Source organism: Leptinotarsa decemlineata, unplaced genomic scaffold, assembly GCF_025532065.1.
Source record: "Leptinotarsa decemlineata unplaced genomic scaffold, Ldec_3_MD MMD2_tig00001719_RagTag_RagTag, whole genome shotgun sequence".
Taxonomy (NCBI): domain Eukaryota; kingdom Metazoa; phylum Arthropoda; class Insecta; order Coleoptera; family Chrysomelidae; genus Leptinotarsa; species Leptinotarsa decemlineata.
The window spans coordinates 5694782-5715570 of NW_027412569.1; the positions used below are offsets into that span (position 1 = coordinate 5694782).

Genomic DNA, 20789 nt, shown 5'->3' on the forward strand with positions numbered 1-20789 from the left:
TATTACGGCCCTACATCTATCGTGCATCGACAAAATGAGATTGTCAATGTCTTGTTGAGGTACATTTGTCCATTCAGCGATTAAAAGCTCTCTCAATTGAAACGTTGTGTGAATGTTCCTGCGGAGTAATTCTTCGTTGAAGCATGTCCCACACATGCTCGATGGGATTCAGGTCCGGTGATTGTGCTGGCCATGGCAATACATCAACTCCTTCGTTGGTGAGCCAGTCAGTCACTAGACGCGCAACATGTGGACGAGCGTTATCGTGCATTAGGTGGAAGTTTTCACCAACAGCACCAGCAAACGGACGGACGATAGGTAGAAGAATGGTGTCGAGGTACTGTCGAGCTGTGAGGGAGCGATTTGGAAAAACGAGATTGGTTCTGCCGCCGATCATGATTCCGCCCTTTAGCATCACTGTACCACCTCTGTATGTGTGGACTTTCTGGACGTGTCTCAAACGTTCAGTATTTCCAGGTCGTCTCCACAGTCTTACTCGACGAGAATCTGGATGAAATCCAAATCTGGATTCGTCTGTAAACAAAACTATGGCCCAATCATTTGCATCCCAGTTTTGATGTTCTTGACACCACTCTAATCTTCTACCGCGATTGCCTCTCGTCCAAAGGTGGACATCTAAGTGGCCTTCTGTTGTGGAGATCTGCTTCATGCAGTCGATTTCTAACAGTATCACGACCAATTTACCTGGTGCGTCTGCTGCAACACGTTAACCAACTCAGGTGCTGTGATTGTCGGTTGTCTTCTTGCGGTTAAGACCAAAAATCGGTCTTGAACTGCAGTTGTAGCGCGTCCTCGCCCTGAATGTTGTTCGGCTGGACTGCCAGTTTCACGGAAACGCCGCCACAATCGACTGATAACACTTTGGGAGACCCCCAAACGAAGAGCTACATCATTTTGTCGCATGCCACCTTGAAGAAGTCCTACAGCTCTATTCATCTCAGCCAATGGTAAGTGATGGCGTTCCATGTTAAAGCACAATATTTCCAGTTTAATTGCTGAGCAAGAACTGCATAGAATGTACAAACTCGACACTTTCAGATTATTCATTTTAGCCGAAAACCTACAGTTTGTAAAAAACTTGATAAAAGATTAGTTACCGTTTTTGCAGGCTTTGTTCAACCCATAGAAATCTACAGGGTGGTCGAGTGTACCAATTTAATCGAAATTAAACGACCTCATGCATTTATGTTTATGATATTTAGTATGTTATAAAAATATCCCTAGACTTTTCTGATGTGTGTATATGTTTATCTCAGGAGGGGCAAAACCATTACTTGTACTCCAGATGATGCCAATACTTTCTCAAATTAACGAGTCAACAATTCAGAGAATCTACAGTAATATAGAATGCATATTAATGATTGTAAGACGTGTTTTTCTGTTTTGGTGCTGAACATTTTTGAATGATTGTTGCTTCTGAAAAGGAAATATTCATTTCTTGTTTGTTTAATCTTTATTTTCATCTTTTTACTTTTTCTAGTTTGAAATATTGGAGGACAAAAGAAGACTTACGGTAGCTATAACAAGGGCCAAACATAAACTCATAGTTGTAGGTGATATTCAAACTTTGGTGGAATACAGTACGTTTCAGAAACTAGTGCCATTATTTGGGAAAAATGTCATTAGGTTAGCTGAAGTTGAAGGTTTCAAATGGGCATCTATTTTAAACCTTCATCTGTAAAGTACGGTTTTTATTTTGTAAGTCAAACTTTGTGTTCATAATCATGTATTTTAATTTATCTGATCCAGTATCTTGAGTTTGTTATTCATTTCAAAATGCAACTTCAGCGTAGGCTACTGCCTAGTCCAAAGTGATGCCCAGTATATTGTAGATTGAAAGAAAACACATTTTTCTGTGACAATTTATTTTACAAATAAAGGTTAACTGAAGCATTTACAAAGTAGTACATATTTTACCTTGTTACAGGAAAAAAGCAGATAGGTTAATAATATAACTATAATGTCTTAAACACTTCATTAAAAAATAAATCTAGTCTCCGACACGATAACTTTCAATTCCTCTCCAGATAATTTGGAAACAACTTGAATTGTCGCTTCGACTTTTTTTTGAAATAAATATAATATGAAATAGGCACTCATGTCGAAAGTCTCCATAATACTAACTTGTTTAAACGGCATCTGGCTAGTTTAATACCACTTTCACACCACAGTTGAGAATTTGGAAAAAACACGTCTAAGTTAGATGAGATTTTGTTAACTCTACCACACTTTCTTCCAGAAAAATTCTGAAAAAGCTCCAGTTTGCTCAAAGCAACTGCAACCAATGTATTAATACCTGGCTAATGATACTTTTTAGCACAAAAATTTGTTGTTTATGTATGTAAAGCATCAAATATAAAATTCATTGAGTTATTATTACAAAGAATATCACTCCCACGAAAAAAAATAGTCAAACATTCAAGTAGGCGATACCTTCATCCAGGGTTCAATTGAACTACTTTGAAATAATGCTAAACAAGTTTTGTGGAGTACTTCCGTTTTTAATCTGGGGCTTCGTGTTTTGACCAAAGCGGTTTTCAACGTCTGAAGTGTTGCTTGTACTTTAACTACTTGCCATCATCCAAGTAGAGTTGAGACGTGACTCAATCTTTGCAAAAAAATTTTTTTTTGGTCTACAAAAAATCCAACCGCTATAAATGTGTGAAATCCGCATTATGTTCATAAAAGAGAGTAAAAAAAAAAGTGTCTGAATGAAGACACAAGAATAATCAAAACAGGAATACGTTGCACTGAAGAAGTAAAATATAGTGTTGTAAAAAGTGTTCAATCCGGATGGCAATTTTTTTTCAACAAGGTATGACCGAAACAGAAGTTATGAACCTTCTTATATTGAGATAGGATCATGTGAAATGAAAAATATTAAAATTTAAAAAATATCGATTAATATCATGTGAAGAATAATCAGTTAAACTTCTATGGTATAAAATAAGACAAAAAATTTTGTCCATCAGTCCGCAGAACTACTATTGCGAATTTATCATGAAATGGTGAAAGCATCGAAATTATCCAAAAAGAAAATATGAAATTTGGTTCAGCAAAAAATAAAATATATACTCACAAGTAGGATAAAACTTCGATTCAGTAATTCCGAATCAACAAAATTAACACTGAATAATCCTTTTATAACTGTTCATTAAAATAAAGGTAACAAACCCGTGAGGTCCATTCAGTTCAAATAAATTTCATTATTGTTTTTCCTTTTTATCACGACTAAAGTCTGTTTCAGAAATATTACGTGAACATAAATAAATGTCGACATGTCTGAGACAATTCCTAAGTAAAGTAATTATTTTTTCATTCAACAAGTCTTCAGGTTCATCATAAACAGGTTCTAGAGCTACGTATTCATACTTGTCTCTCCTATTATTTTTAGTGATTTCCAAAAGACACTTTGCAAAAGCCCTAAAATCGAACAGCTCGTTAATTTTTTTTCTAACTATGCAACCATATAAAATATAGTTTCTCTTGTTCGGGTTTATTCTTACAGGTACACCGAGTTTCTTTGGAGACCGTTTGAAGGTAGGTAGAAAGCTGAACTTTTTATCCAATTCCTGCATTTCAGTAGATACATGACCGTCTTCTGTGGAGAAATACAAAATAATTGTATATTCGTCTATATCTTTGAGAGGTTCATGATGATACACTAGCCGGGTAGACTGACTATCTTTTTGAGGGGTGTCATCCATCTACAAGAAAATAAAACTTCATAAATAATGCAATACGTTTAATCATCATCAGAGTTTTAAAAAGTTTTAAAATGCTGAATGAAAAACATTCTTCAGTTATAAGAATCATAAAAATATAATTAACATTATAAAACTAAAACGTCGTGTTATCTTTTTTTGTTCTTTCCTTTCCCCTTATTAGACTTAGGAGTAGTAGTGGGGGTTCCCTCTTTTATTTTTGACTTAGACGACAAGTCAGGGGTGGTTTGTAACTTTTGTTTTGTTTTGCCATAATTCTGCAACAAAATTTTACAATACATCTATCAATGTGTAGCAATATTTTGACCAAGTTTCAGTAAATTACATTCACCATGAACCACACGAAAAAACTCCAAACATTCATGTCTTCCATCGAAAGGACATTTAAATAGTGACTTGATATCATTGAAAATTTTCCACAAAATTCAATTTCAATATTATTCATATTCACTCCGATAAGATAAGATAATTTATTGATCTTTTAGATGTATACAAATATAATACAAATAAGATAGGTCACATATTATACACTATACACACATACAGTATTACCCAAAAATGAATATTATACTGTTTCGCCCTTTATTTGTGTTTCTTTGGATAAGACAGCTATATACTCGTCAGTAGAGTAAACACAATTTGTAATCAATAGATATTTCAGATACTTTTTGAACAAGTATTGATTTAACTTTTTGACATGGGGGGGTTAGAATATTGTAAAGTTGACATCGATAGAGTTTCTGCTTGACTTTTTCAGTCTGAATCTACTGGCCCTCAACAAATCACATTCTCTAGTCTTATGATCGTGAAAATCACAATTTCCGTTTAATGTTGATTAATTTTTATGAATATCTATCAAAGAAGGTACTGTCATTATTTTCACTAAAAGGAAATGAGGTCTACAGGAGTCTAAGAAACCAGCCCCAGATAATATCCTTATGGCCTTTTTTTGTAACATAAATATCCACATGCGTTAGTACTATTTCCCCAAAGAATTGTTCCATATGAGATGTGAGAATGGAAAAAGGTGTAGTAAGCTGATAATAGCGCCTGTGGAGATATTACGTCTTTCAATTTCCGAAGAAGAAATGCGTATTTCTTCAATGTGACCTAACCAGTTCAAAGTATCATCTAGATGTATGCCTAAAAGTTTAACACTGTATCTTTCAACCCAAGACGTGTTTGATGTAAAAATGATGTGTTGAGTTTTATTTTCCTTAAACATTAGATTGTTTTGAACCATATTTCAACATTTTTTGAATTTGATTTATTTCGCGCACCAAATTACCCTTGAGGAAATACGGGGTTTGTTCAAAAAATAAAGTGAATATTCAAATTTCGCGGGCTGAGTACCTTCGATCGATCAGCGATTTATTTATGTTGGTACACTCGTCTCGAGCATATGTTCACAGTTTAAGCTGATTAGCACGTTTAGTTTGTAGGTGGGAGGCATGAAAGTTGGAAGTTTTTATCAAAAAAATGGATTGAGGAATTTGCATAAATTTTTGTGTAAAAAATTCAATTGAGTGCACAAAAACACTTGAAACGTGGCATACGGTGACTGTACTCTTGAGTCAGAAAAATGTTTACAAGTGGTACAAACTTTCTACAGAAAGTCGAGATGTGAGTGACAACGTTCGCCCTGGACGACCCGGCACATCAATAACCGATGAAAATGTTGAGAAGGTGAAGTAAATTGTTAGGGGGAATCGTCGAATCACTATTAGAGAAGTTGCTGAGGATGTCGGCATATCTGTAGAGTAGGGAGAGTGAGTGTAGGTCCACAGCACTTAGGCCACATGTGACCCATTGTACATCCTCCCGAATAGTTGTCCTCCTAGGTCATCGTCCATCCTGTATTTTCCAGGAAGGTGGACAGACCACTAGGAGACATCTCCTTTATATCGGCAGGTGTAGGCCAAGACTCGCCGAACACACACTCTCTCATTGCCAATAACTCCGGACACTCGCATAGGACATGCCTGACAGTTTCATCTTCCTGTTCACACATCCTGCACAGAGGTGTGTCCACTATCCCTATATTATGGAGGTGTTTCCTTAGTTGACATTTGGCCAGTCAGAAATCCTACTGTTAAGCGTAGGGTCGCCCAGGGTGATCCTGGCAAGATTGCATCCTTTGATTTCATCCCATCTCCTTGGGGATTGAGCATGGGTGTAACGTTTGGCTAGATCCGCAATTGTCGAAGTCATCAGAGTGCCACTGGGTCGTAAAATCCTTAGTCCAGCCGCTTCCTTGGCTAAAGAGTTGGCAATGTGATTACCTTTACTCCTGTCGTGCCCTTTAATCCACCTCAGGATAATATTATTATCTACCGATAATATAAATGTCTTTAATTTTACAATGGTCCTTCGAGGCGGATCAATCAATAGGTATATGTCAAGGGCCTTGAATTTATTGTATATTCAATTTCACTCACTAATTCGTCTTTAATTTCACAATAGTCCTTCGAGTCGGATCAACCGATATGTATGTGTCAAGGACCTTGAATTAATATCATATTCAATTTCGAATTAAATTTGCTCAAGTATTTCACAACGAAATAAAAAAAATTGGATGAAACAATTCAAGAAGCCTAATTATTGTTCCTAATTGTCTGTAATATTCGACGTTAATATATGGAGATTCTAAATTTTTCAGGTTCATATATTGAAGAGAAGTAATCACGAAAAAAACATAAAATTATTATAAAACTTTTGTCACCAGAATCAGATATTTGATGAAAACATTATATTTCTTTTCGATGGAACCTTCAAAAAATAAAAATATAAGGCAATAAAAGTGAAATGATGCATGAGGATAATAACAATAAAAAACCCAACTTATGGATACAACTGATTAAAACTTCAATACAAATCATTAAAATTCTATAAAAGTGAATAGTATTTGATTTTTATGTGAGTTCAAAGTCATCGGTTTTTTCGTTAACTTGATGTCGCCCTCCCCTACGAACAACTAGTGCAAGCTAAGGACTAACGAGGTCTTGTGTTTCTACGTGCGATTCCTATCACAGCAGAATGGGTAATTTCAGCATGATATGGTTGAATTTTTTTCAACTGATCTATATCATTCATTTATAGTTAAGTAGAATATCTTGCTACCATTAAAATGAATCGGGGAGACCTTTACCAACAAAAAGTTTTGTCTCGGAAGCTTGATTATAATTTCAATTGTTGGGGAGTTCCAAGATGTTTTTTTGTGATATATACCGTTTCAATCAATCAATGAATGCATAAAAATGACTTCTTCTTACCTGCTGGAAATTGCAGACAACAATTTCAATGTCGATCGCTTTGAACAGAAACTCGATCATGAATTTAACCTTGACCCAGTCTAGTCTGTCGAGGCCACAACCAATCCTAGGAATCGCCAATTTTTTTACACCATGACTTATTATGTGATCCCTCATTTTCTTCAAAGAACTCCAGAAAGTTTCATAAGTTGGTTTTCCCGTTGAAAGTCTCTTGGTAACCAAGTAGTAGATATATCTATTTTCACTCTTGAGTACCGCTAACCCTCCTTGTCTTTGCCTTTGACTTAAAAGATCATCCAACTCTTTAAATTCCCTCCTGAAATTTGTTTTGAAGAAATATTGTAATTAGAGAGGCATCCTTGAATAGTAGAACTGTATCTATTCAATTTGAAAGGGGCATATTTTAAAGAGATTGATTTTTATAGAAAGATGGAGAAAAAAGTCGAAGCCTTTTTTTCTCAAGAACTCTATGTATATTATGGAAGTCATGGAATATTCTAAAAAGCGAGGAACTTATGCGAGTTAACAACACTGGAACTTTTCAATCAAAGTCTTCTAAATGTGATTTTTAGTAATGAATAATGTAGATAACTGTGTGTTTAACCATTTTCTACAGTGACTAAAAAACTAGAGACCTGTATTTAAAAAAATACAGTTGATGATGAAATCTAATGAACGAAACGTCGCATTGAAAATTGGTTTATATCAGATTATAACAAATATACAACAGCCTCTGCATTTTTTTTACATCATTTGAAATATAAATGGTAGAGCCAAAAAACGGAATTCGACCATTTTAGTTTTTGGCAAATACTTGAAAATGTATGTACCACTGATATTCTCAATCTGAAAAGAGATTATTATAGTTCCCCAAAATTGGAAACATTTGTCCAATTCAACTGACCTTGCAGGTCTTACCGTTTCCGAGATGGCTTTAGTCAGATCAACTTAAAATATGGACTGTAAAAAACATTGATCTTGATAATTGTATATTTTATACTTTGTCAATAAGCGTTTTGTTCTTTCGACAATAAAGTATATCTTGATTGACTGTAGAGGTTCAAACTTCCATTGTCTGATAAAAAACAACAGAGAATATCTACAAGATATGAAAAAGAAAAAATGAACGAAATATAAAAGTCATCATTATCGTATTTATTATTCTACATGCTTTCTTTTCTTTTTCACATTTTTTTGTCAAATCTGTAATCACTTTTATTTTAGACAGTGGAAGTTCAAACCCATAACATTCACCAAGTAACGTCAACTACATTCAATTGAACGGTGAAACCTGAAGAAAATAACGCCGGCCACCACTGGTAACCATAAACCAACTGTGACGTCATCGAAACCGCGCGCAGCCTCGATTATTCTAGCTTTCGCACCGACTTCGATGGAATCTCGAATATTCCACCGGCTTCGGTAGAATTCCAAAGAGTTTTCTACCGCCTTCGATTGCCAAATATAAACGCGATCCACTCGCCTATCGGGATAGTCAAGTTTAGTGACAATGTGGTATAAGGAACAATCTAATATAGCGATAGACATTTGAATAATAGTTGAAGTTTTAGTTAAAGGGTTTTATTGTATTAAAAGTAAAATAAAGTTAATTTTTATTATTGTTCAGTGTAGTCGATTCATGTCATATCCTCTGGGAAAACGTAACATAATGACTTACTTGAAAGTTACAGCAATTCCACTGCCCATCCTCAAGTCTTCAGCAACACAATGTCCTAAAGAATACTCCTTTGGCATCATAAACAAATCTTGTTCTTTCTCAATAACCTTGACGTATTTATAATCTTCATTCCATCGAAACTTTAAATTGAACTCTTTGTACTCGTCATCTGTTTTCTCGTAACTTCTGTCATATTCATGCATCTTAATTTTTTCCACCTTGCTATACCATTTTTTATCTCCTAGTGACATCCTTGAATCATCATCTTTGAATTTCGTTTCTGGATATGATTTTCTCTGCTTCGCTGTTTTGTCATCATAACTAACATGATAAGTATCAGTCCAGCCATCATCATTTTTCTCGGTTTTATAGGTATCAGTCCAGCCATCATAATTTTTCTCGGTTTCATAAGCATCAGTCCATCCATCATAATTTTTCTCTGTTTCATTTAAATTTTTCTGTAACTCAAAATCTTCTTCATTATGATCAACATTTTTTTCCTGCCGCCCTGTTTTTTCACTTTTAATATCTTTGGAGCTTTGCATTCCTCCACTCTGCGTTTCAAATTCATTCCAGTTACCAATATTCTGTAGCTGCTTTTCTCTTTCTCGAATCATTCTTGGGTCAATGAAACCTCGAGTGTTCTGGGGTGCCGCAAAAGTTTCCTTGGAAGTCGCTACTTTGTTAAAATCGTGTTTTTTACTTTCCGAAATATCTTCATTATAATCTTCCCAACTATTACATTCATTATCAGCAGTCGTTGAATGCTTTTTCTCTAAAGAATGTTCTTTTTTAAAATTTTTTCCTCCATCTTGATAGCCCCTCGAGCTCCCATTTTGGTGTTGAGGTCTGTCTTTTGAAGTTGAAAAATATAAGCCTCTACCTTTTTTTTCTTTAGATCTTCCATATCTTTTGTGAGATGATGTTGGATTGTCTCCTTGTTTGATATTTTCGTTAGTTTCCCATTTTTCTTCACCAGGTTGCGGAGCAGATTTTTCTGATGCTACATTTCTGTATTTCTCATCAGTAGAACGGGACTCTCTATCTTCAACTGACCGTTTCCTAGATTGCCTGTTTTTACTCGAATCACCTCCCTCATGTCTGTCTTGAGAATTTACTGTACGTCTCTCTCGATCTGTTTCACTGAATGATTTCTTTGGCCTCCTATTGTTATTAACAGAGTGGTTGTTACTAGACCCAGATTTACTACTATTGAAAAATTGTCTTGATCGATAGTCGGATATATTGGAATGCCTTTCCTTTTGTTGATGATTGTAATTACCGTCTTTTTTTCTATTATGACTAGTTTCAATAAAACTTTCTTGACCTAAACGAGCCATTTCATTTTGTGAATATTTTTGTGATTCCACGGGTTTCACATCTAGACTGATTTCTCTACCAATATTTTCTTTTGGTCTGAATTCCTGTGCATCAGGATTCCATATATTCTTTCCTAAAACAAATTTTACAATGAGAAAATATTGTCAAGTTATGGATATCAATCAATCAAAAATGTATAATGGAATTGGCCGATACTTGATGAAAATCCATAACTAAGTTATTCAAAAAAACACTTTATTGTGATTTTCACTAAACAGTTTTACAAAAACGCAACACGTGTTTCGCCATACAATGTCTTCTTCAGGAGTGTCTTTACTAACTATATTCTACATATTCGATGCTTAATATACCTAATTCTACCGTTTGAAGTACCTACATTTCAATTATCTTAATTTTACCTGAGTTTGTAATGAATTAAATTACCTGAGCTTATGTCCCATTAGTTATTCAATTCCAATCGATCATTCAGTAAATTACCCGAATTCTTGAATCTATTGATTTCTAAACATTATAGAAGATTGAGATTAAAAATTTTCTCTTCTAGATGTAACACGTCGTATTCATGATTGAACTCCTGTCATTCTGCTGAAAGGTGGTTTGCAAATGTGGAGTTGGTCTTTTTATTTACATGTTCTTTATTCTTTATGTTCTTTAATTCTTTGGGAAAATGTTCTCCCTGTTTGGCCAACATACAGTTTTTGGGCAAGAGCCACAAGTCAGCTTACGAAAAGAGTGCTGAACATTTTTTCTGTTAATATGGAATTATATTCAGTAGTATAGTAACATATCAAATTAGGAATAATTGTGGTTAGGTGCATACATCGAATAGGTACAGTCTAGTTATGTTTTGTTGCATAAACCCGCTATAAAAAGACTACAATCCGTGAAAAAAAAATTGAATGATATTTTTTCTGAGAAGTCAATGTATCTTGATGTTTTCAGAGTTTCAATCTTCTGAAATCTGAACAGAACATCTGTTCTCTGGTATTTAATGAAGAGCAAACTGAATAAATACATCAGGTACACCTGGAAACATATTCTCAGTTGATCTAGACCTTGGAAGGTTAAAAAATGTAAACATCAGGAATGTTGCTGGCAAAAAATTTCGAAAAAAAAATTTGTTTTTACTTAATGAAACGATGTGCAGTACTAGATTCTTGAATTAAAACCCGGCGCTCACCCTTCATTCCGAAATTATGCTCCCCCAAAGATTGAAAGACGGTCATATTCAACCTTCTGTTTTACACCAAAAAACCATTGGGATGAACACGATTTTACCTACCACGTCACCTTTATACATTGTTCCACCTTGCTTCATACTTTTTTCAACACAAATTTACTTTTTTCCATGAAAAAAAAAGAAGCAGTTTTTGTCAGCGCCGCGCCGGTGTTTGGTAGTGTATTTGCAATTGACAAATTTGAAGTTGAAAATTTACGTTGATATGACTGCTTTGCTTGAATTTCACAAGTTGTAACGGGATTTAAATCATTTCAATTGTTTTTCGGGGTCATAGGCAGATAATAAAATATATTTTCAGAAGTTTAGTAGCTCTTCATTAACATGAATCTGGACGAAATACTAAAACCTAGTAAGAGTGAAAGAAAACTTAAGTCTCTATTCAATAGTGAATGGAGTTTTTACAGCAGATACACGATGCCTAAAATGTAGTAATATTTATAATTTGAATAAGGAAACGTTACAAAGTAGCCGTACCAATGAAAATGTTTAACCTCAAATTTTCCTTATGCACAATAAACAACCAGAAAAAAGTGCGGACAAAAAATATATTTATTTTAGAAAAAAAGAGTGCAGAAAAAGTATAAAGCAAGGTAGACAATGTGTAAAAGTGATGTGGCTAATGAAATCAAGTGTATTCAAATCGTTTTTTTGGTGTAAAAAAGAAGGTGACTGGAATATGATACGACGTTTTCGGAATCCTTGAAGGGCCATAATTTCGTAATGAGAATAGTGCGCTGCGTATAGACTTCAGAATCGTGTCCTGCTCATCATTTTAAGTAAGTACAAATGAAAATTATTTGCAAAATATTCTGTCCGGCAACATTAAAAAAAAAAATACCAAAAAAAAATAAAGGAAAAAACTACGTTCTACTAATTTGTAGCAAAAAGAAAAAAGTTATTAATTGAAAGGAGTAGGTATATTTTTAGGAGAGAATAACGTTTTAGTAAGAAAGGTTTCAGCTTTCCACTCATATAATGTGGGAATTTTCAAAAAAAATGTTCATACAAAAGTAGTTGAACCAAAAATATTTTTTCTTTCGTCTAATTATGTAGTCTATGGAATCCGTGTTAGAAATCACACGTTTAAAGGTAAGACCTCGTTAGTCCTTAGCTCGCACAAGTTTCTCAACTTCTGAGAGTTGTCGTTCGTATGGGGGCGACAGATGATTAACGGAAAAATAGATAAAACAGATTTTTATTCGGATTTACTGTATCGATTAATAAAGTCATCTCTAATGATGAATAAGGTTGTTAGTCCAATTTAAATTTTTTAGGTGTAATTTTTTAGTAAGTAATTTCATGTCAATCAATTATTCAGTTATTCTGGTTGGATGGAAGAGCAATTTCTGCCTTGATTCGTCATGCGCAGACGTTGAATTCTGCCATTTGTTAGGTTAGATTAGTATCCCTTGTACTGAGTAACCTTTCAATAAAAGCATTTATTATTATTTGTTTTCCGTGCGATTTACAATTCAAATGTCTTATCATGTAACCATATATTACACAATCTGTAGCCACCTAAGCTAGGCTTGTGTCGTGGCTACAGGCTGATATAAGGTGTGTTATATAATGTATAATAAAATAAATACAAAAAAAGAAAAAACTAAAATAGGTCGTTTGGTTACATAATACTATCCACCTCACTAGGTTAAAAACCGCAGTTGGAGAATGATGGCTATAGTGAGGAAATAAGAAGAGAGAAAGAGAGAGCAGGTAATTTAGCTTAAACATTTTCAAAGATATCCTGCAATTGATCATAATGATTTCTGATGAAAACTTTCAGTTCCTTCTTCAATTTATGATAATTATTAATATTCTTCAAATGGAGTGGTAGCTACATATATAATACTCACATATAATACATACATATAATACTCACATATAATACATACATATATAATACTCCTAAATGTTTCACAATTATTTTATTAGTGTTGATTTTTCCGATCTCTGAGTAGGATTTGGATTGATAGGGAGTTTTCCTCCGTTTTTGACATATTATGTGCCAATCATCCTAATTCAACACTGTTTCATGATTCCCTTTTTTTCAATAACGATCACGCAGCTTATATTGCCTGCATGTCTTATTAGCATTAATTATTTAGGCATAAATGCTCCGATGAAATATTGTTTCACTTACTTTGTATATTCAAAGATATCCAAATAATTCTCGTCGCCACTTATAGAATACTAAATGGGAAACAATAAATCATTTTCGCCCACCTTTTTTTAAAAAGTATTAATAACAATTCACATTAGTTACTCTTCACCTATAAAAAATATCTTTCAGCACAAGCAAATCACCAATTAAGAATGAACAAACAAAACTGTTGATTCAATATTATGGGTACGTTATTTCTGCACTGTTAGTGAATTTGATATCATACTTGCGTGCGATAAAGTCGAATATGCTTTCACGGGGGAAGCACCGAGCATTTTAACGTCCATTTGAGTCATTGACAATGGACTTACACAAACACAACAATCAGTTTGTCGCAATTTGCAACACACAAATAACTATGAAACCGTAAAACACTTATGGCCTTTGAAAAAAATTGTTAATGTAGCAATACAGATTTCTTCTGATCATCTGAAATTATGACATGCTACTATGCAATGCTAGTTCGACACATGCGCATATGAATGCGGCAAAATGTGATTCATTAAATTTTAAAACAACAAGTATAGGCTTGTTCAAGACTTTTTATATCGTTCTTCTGCTGCTAGAAAAACTATTGATTTTATAATTTGATAGTGCTTTATAAAAAACAAGAAAATAAGATCCGACCATTTAGGTATACCGGGTATCAAAAAAGTGTATGATGCAAATATACAGGGTAGTTTCTCGGATCATTTTTTTTATTAAAAAGTATAAAAAGTAAAACCACGACGGCAAACCAATAGCTCTAATAAACTTTATATAACTCTTCGAAATGAAAGTTTCGTAGCCCGTAATTTTATGGTGGAATTGCGCATGTTTAATTTTTAAAACTAAAATATCTCGTGAACGGTTGATTTTTGATACAGGGAATGTTGCATGAACATGAGTCAAAATCATCTCGGAATTCCAAAACTATCCTGAAATATAGGTTGTGACATTTGAAAAACCTGAGTTTTGGCTCATTTTTGAATATTCAGACTTAGTCGTAGATTCCGAACACCTTATTTAACATTTTCAAAATGTTACTCCTACAAGAAGATGGAATGAAGTATTTTAATGAATCAATAATAATAGATGTATTATATCAAACTTTTGAATTTAATGGGGGAATCACCGAATACATAGTTTTCTTTTTGAGTAAAAAAATTAATATCTCGAACACATTCCTCTACGGAAACAAAACTCTTATACTCATTTAGATGAGGGTTTTTATTGGAACATTGAAAATGATAAGATAAGATAAGAATGTATTGGTCTTCATAATGCATAAGTACATAAGTACATAGTACATAAGTTGAAAATAACAGAAAAAGTATGTTTTGACACTTCAAATTTACACACTATTCAAATTCACATTTCAAATAAATGAGAAAACTAGCTACAAAGGTGCCATATCATTAAATTGTTGAACTTTCCAAACTGCGCCAAAGACATCATTTATTTTGTAAAATGCTTACAAATCTTGCTTACTTGTTCAAATTTTGAAAAAGCCTATCTCGCTATTGAACAAATGAAAACAAATACAGAAGCTAAACATTTCCTATGATAAGAAATTCTCAATTTCACTAGTTCGGACTTCCATTGTCTACTATATAAAATGATTTGAAATCCCTGAAACAAGTAAAAAAGAATAATTAAAAAAGAATAGTTGAAAATAACAATTATATTAAGCAACAATAAACCTGAAATGAAATGATAGTGAAATAACCTACAAGTAAAAATATAATAATTGAATAAATAAAAATTAAAGGAATGCAAAAAGAAAATAATAAAAAATAAAAAAGTGTAGAGATTCCAAGTCACGTTAGTTCACGACGTTTCGATTGTTGGTATCTACAATCGTCTTCGGGTGATGACTGGACTGATTCCTCCGAGTGATGACTATTTTATAGGTCGTTGAAATACTTTCACTTTCTCTACTTTCCATTTTCCGCTTCACTGATTCCGTGAGAGATGACCGATTTGGCGGGAGTTGGTCATTTTCCGTTTGATGATGGGTTTCCATATGTTTCGTATATCTACGCTGGCCTGGCTGAATACGTTGTTGGACAACATGTATGCGGCTTCCTTAAATTTTCTCCTGAACCAATGTTCCTCTCTGTGCAAGATCTTCAGCGGAATGGAGAAAGTGAAAGTATTTCAACGACCTATAAAATAGTCATCTCTCGGAGGAATCAGTCCAGTCATCACCCGAAGACGATTGTAGATACCAACAATCGAAACGTCGTGAACTAACGTGACTTGGAATCTCTACACTTTTTTATATTTTATTATTTTCTTTTTGCATTCCTTTAATTTTTATTTATTCAATTATTATATTTTTACTTGTAGGTTATTTCACTATCATTTCATTTCAGGTTTATTGTTGCTTAATATAATTGTTATTTTCAACTATTCTTTTTTAATTATTCTTTTTTACTTGTTTCAGGGATTTCAAATCATTTTATATAGTAGACAATGGAAGTCTGAACTAGTGAAATTCATCACGAAACATTGTCAATCACCTTCAAACAAACGAAGAAATTCTCAAATAAGAACCTTAATATTATGGTGTGTGGTCGAACCAGAGAATTCTGAACAGTTTTGGTGTCTAAGAAGCGTTTAGTAAGATTGATTTTCAATTTAAATTTCAGAGGCAATTGTTGACCTATTCTCAAGGAAAATTAAATTCTATTCAATTCAAATATACTTTATTATCTGAAGAATAAATTCTTATTGACAAAGCCTTGTGTAAAATATAAATAACATATACATGAAATTACAAAAGTATCACAAAATAAAATCACTAAAAGTAAGTGATAACATGAACTGAAAAGAGACGTGTAGGTAAATAATAATAACCCAATACAAACCTTCAGGATATAAGAACATGGCAATGAAATTAAATAAATCAATTCACACTAAATTGAATCAAATCAATAAAATACCATAGATGGCTTAGATATTACAGTTACTCTCAATTAAAATTATCATCATAGAATTCTGCTAAGCTATAATAAGGTCTCACAGAAAGCAAGTCTCTCAACTCTTTCTTAAGAGCTCTAAGTCATTTATGATTTTTATAGCTTGAGGAAGGTGATTGAATATTTCGAGACCGTTGTAAATAATGGAATCTTTAAGTGGGGTCGCAGAAGGCAGCGGTAATTTAAAACTGAATATTTGCCTGGTTTGATACATTGGCTCGTCCAAGTTGTTAAACAATACCCTATTTTTGAAGAGAAGGCATATTGTCTCATATATAAATAAGGAGACCACAGTTAGGATTCTGTTAGAGGCAAAAAGAGGCTGACAAGAGTCCCTAGGCTTGGCTTTGCATTTGCATCGTATTGCACGTTTTTGTATTAGTAATACTGGTTGAAGGCATGTTAGAACATACATTCCAAAAGCAAATACCATAACGAAGATGAGATTCAAAAACGGAATGATAAACCATTCTAGCTTCTGCAAATCCAAGCTCAAATGCTCGTATTGCTTAGCTCGTATTGCATAACATCCAGAGGAGAGCTTCTATTTCAAAGTATCTACATGTTTGTTTAATTTTAAATTATTGTCAATGAACAAGCCAAGGAACTTATAAGTTGGTATGTTGTCAGTTTGAATATTATTTAGATGTATGGCTGGAATCTGGCAACGATAGGACACTACTTTTGTTTTTGATAAATTCAAGATCAAACCAGTCTTTCACTTTCGTGATGTCATTCTCAATAACGTATGGTTGTTAGGAGCATGCCATAAAATTGTAGTATCATCAGCAAATAAAGTGAATTTTCCTTGGATGTTGATGGACGATAAGTCATTAATGCAAATTAAGAATAAAAGTGGGCCCAGTACCAAACCTTGTGGGACGCCGCAAGTAATTTTACCTTCATTTGAGTATGAAGTGGTTTTGACCATCTGGGTGCCATCTGCTAAGTATGACTCAAACCACTTAAGACTTATTCCAGCTATACCGTATCTACTGAGTTTCCGTAAAAGAATTTTATAATTCACGCAATCAAATGCTTTGGCTATATCACAGAAGACCGCAGCCACTGTTTCTTTGTCATTTATGATAGAATAAACATTGTAGAGAAATTAAAATATGTCATCGGAAGTGTTATTTTGTTTTTGGAAACCAAACTGGCAATCACTTATTATTTTGTTTTCATTCAGAAAGCAAAGGAGTCTTGTTTTGACTAATGTTTCTATTAATTTAGCCATTGCAGAGATTAGAGAAACTGGATGACGACTTGATGGACCATTGATGACTTCTCCCTTTGGCAGTGCTAACACAATCAACTTTTTCAAGAAAACTGGAAAGATTCTCTAAATGAATTATTTATCAGACCAACTAATATATCGAGTATTCTTATCGGAATATTTTCTAGGATTTTTATAGAGATTTCATCTGAGCCTGTGGAGTCTTTATTTTTAATGTCTACTATACGCTGTCTGTTTAAAAAATAAGGTAAATTTTCATTTTTCCTAAAAATATTCATATAGTCATCAATTTCTATTCTGTCCCCTTCAAAGTAGTCCCCCTCAGTAGTCCTCCAAAGCTGATATCTTTCTGATATCTTTTTGTCCTTGAGCTCTCTCATCAATTGAGTTTTCATCTCCTCAATCGTCGCAAAACGCCGTTCTTTCATGGGTCTCTTCAATCTTGAGAATAGGAAAAAGTCGCAGGGAGGCAAATCTGGTGAATACGGTGGCTGATGCATTATTATGGTGTTGTTCATTAACGTGTTGCAAAAGTCATTAATTGTGTTTTCCCACAACACCGGACGTTGCAAGCGGCGCATAACTTCAAGATACAATACAAGATACTATCACCGTATGTCACTGTCAACATTTCAAGTGTTTTTCAGCACTTGATTCCATTTTTCACACAAAACTTGATACAAATTCTTTTAACAATTTTTTTCAATAGCACAAAACCGTCGAACACGCAAAACACTTAGCTTTTATTCCTCTCACCAATAAACTAACCAGCTGAAACTGTGACTATATGTTCTAGACGAGTGTACCAAATTTTTGGTACACTCTTTAATATTAACTATTTTCGTCATAAAAGTTTTTGAATAACCAAGGAGAAATATTAGAAATATACACATACAAAATATTCACATATAGTAAGAGGGCTTACTTGAAGATTGGCTGTAAATCAAATTATCTAAAAGTACTCTCCTGGCTAATACCGTTGAATTATATCCGACAGGTGTTTGTTGGTTACCTCGTTTACGTACAGATGGGGTAATGACAAATATGTTGTTTGTCGTTCTCTTCAGCCTTGTTCGAGGAATGCACTGCACTGACACCTGTCGGATATAATACAACGCATTTAGTGGTATTAGCCAGAGGAGTAGTTGTTTCCTGATAGGTGTTAGTCCATTAACCTACAGTATAGGTGAGTTGAAACTGGCCCTAATAAATTGTTCTTTTAGAAAATTCAATATTTAATATACAAAATATGAAACAACCTGTATATCGTACCATGCTCATGAGAAACTATGAGAAACCTAAAAAAAAATGTTACAAGAAACACAAAAATAATGAAATTACCATCATTTTTGCAGGATATTTATGACCTACAAATTAAAACACATTCTGTAGTCAATAATAAAAGAGAATCATTATTAACAATTGGCATAAAAAAGTTTTAAAATATACAATAAAAAATATCAAACTCTCACAAATCACATAATTTTTCAAACATTATGTTGAAACGTAATTTATGACCTTTCAAAATATGGGCAACCTGTTCTGGAAAGAAGAATATATCTTTTTCTCATTATGAATAGAAAAGTTTTTCGGAATTCAAGAAGAAATGTCAGAAACCTAAAAATATGATATTTAATATAGAGATAAATGGAAATAAATTGCAACCCTATAATTTGTTTTGTTTTGTTTATAAGAATAAACCATTTTATACCATTTGATTACTCAAAAAGGTGTTGAAAGTTCAAGCATATGATTGCACTGGCCTTTGTTTCAAGCTCGTGTTTAAGTTAAATAAATACCACATCACTGGGGGACTTTTTTTATCAGTTGGATTGTTTCTGTTACCACATCAGTCTAATAAAAATATTAATATTCTGAATTGAGATCTGAAATAATTATCTCTACCATTCACAGACAGTTCTAATCAAGACAGGGACTCGACTGACTGCATTGGAGCTCAACTGTATTTTCAAAACATTCGTCTACAACAAGATATGTTTTAACTATACTGATTTGGTGATCATCACCATTTGAGCAACTCTACAATAAAACTTTGCAGAATAATTCCTAGAAAAATTTCTTTTGATTGCCAGTTGGTGATTGCCACTTGCTCCAATTCAATGTTAATGTGCCACATTTGATAAATCAATGGAAGTAATTACCTTCATTCTCTTGCTGGGAACCAGGAACTATCTGTGCATTACCAATTTCTTCTGACCAGTCACTAGTTGCACTAGAACGGGCAGGTTTCATATCATATGATGATCTGTGAGTATTCTCAGCAGCATTCGTTTTAGGTGGTTTGGTTTCCTGTTCAGCTGTTGGTGGTAACTGAGTGTAATCTTTTGAATAATTAGGTTTTTTCGATCTCTTCTCTTTCTTACTTTTCTGCCTACTCTGATTATCATTATTACTCTTGATATCTTGGGAAGAATCCAACTTAACCGCTTCCAGTTTTTCTGGTAGTTCTTTCATTGTAACAGATGACGGAACCCCATGGGAAGTGTCGCTTTTCAAGATAGGATTCTCATCATGAACAGTGGGACTCTCATGAACAGTGGGATTCTCAACCTGAACAGTGGTATTCTCATAATGAACAGGGGGATTCTCCTTACCACCATTTCCGTCAATTTTCTGTTCTTTGCACGTTCCTACTGCATCGTTTTCTACAGCAGGTGCTGAATTGTTTCCAAATTCTCTTTTTTCATCGGCATCAAATGCTCTGAACTTTTTATTTCCCCTCTTTTTACCCATTTTAACCTAAAATGGAAATTTCTGCAATGAAAAGTCAATTATTTCGCTCAGAAACACGTACTAATTCAATGAATTTAAATGTCAGCAGATTTTCTTGAACTCGGGAGTGGACGATATATTGATGACGGGGAACCCCACGGCACTATCGAACATTATTTGGAAACGTAGTAACTACGTATTGACAGTATAACACAGAACATAGAACACTGTGTATTTCATAATCATTATGACAGTAGCGTAAATAATCAGACGGACAGTGTTGCCACCCGCGACCTAGAGTAGAAATTTCGAGTTGCAAAGTCGTAATTTTCAAGAAACGAATAATAAGAAAATTTGTCCCTTCTGCGCTTCCGCATAAAACAAATCACTTTAACATTACGCAACTTCCAACAAAAAC

General features: G+C 33.8%; 2 protein-coding genes across 5 annotated transcripts in view; one reads left to right on the forward strand and one right to left on the reverse strand.

Moving 5' to 3' along the window:
* The window catches only part of Dna2 (DNA replication helicase/nuclease 2), a 29342-nt gene extending 27420 nt beyond the window's left edge, over nucleotides 1–1922 (forward strand). Inside the window, exon 17 of the mRNA XM_023158614.2 lies at nucleotides 1502–1922. Coding sequence (XP_023014382.2) covers nucleotides 1502–1702 — 201 coding nt within the window. The 3' untranslated portion in view covers nucleotides 1703–1922. The remainder of the gene's footprint in view (nucleotides 1–1501) is intronic.
* On the reverse strand, nucleotides 1870–20608 carry LOC111504128 (uncharacterized). Of its 4 annotated transcripts, none has more exons than XM_023158626.2 (5): nucleotides 20454–20608; nucleotides 19801–20398; nucleotides 8697–10149; nucleotides 7019–7334; nucleotides 1870–3728 (listed from the first exon to the last, which is right to left on the reverse strand). In XM_023158626.2, the coding sequence occupies exons 2-5, from the start codon at nucleotides 20390–20392 to the stop codon at nucleotides 3228–3230; spliced, it is 2862 nt and encodes a 953-aa protein (XP_023014394.2). In that variant the 5' UTR covers nucleotides 20393–20398; nucleotides 20454–20608; the 3' UTR covers nucleotides 1870–3227. The 4 variants fall into 4 exon arrangements, with proteins under 4 accessions (XP_023014394.2, XP_023014408.2, XP_023014414.2 ...); XM_023158632.2 differs by lacking the exon at nucleotides 1870–3728 and adding an exon at nucleotides 3752–4003; XM_023158640.2 differs by lacking the exons at nucleotides 19801–20398; nucleotides 20454–20608 and adding an exon at nucleotides 13665–13786.
* Nucleotides 20609–20789: the final 181 nt, after the last annotated feature.

Excerpts from the sequence above, each read along its gene's own strand:
- LOC111504128 (XM_023158626.2), bottom strand. The coding sequence starts at position 20,392 with ATGGGTAAAAAGAGGGGAAATAAAAAGTTCAGAGCATTTGATGCCGAT. Across the intron at positions 7,335-8,696 it reads GGAATTGCTGTAACTTTCAA|GAGGGAATTTAAAGAGTTGG; the intron begins GTAAGTCATTAT and ends AACAAATTTCAG. Across the intron at positions 3,729-7,018 it reads TTGTCTGCAATTTCCAGCAG|ATGGATGACACCCCTCAAAA; the intron begins GTAAGAAGAAGT and ends ATTTTCTTGTAG.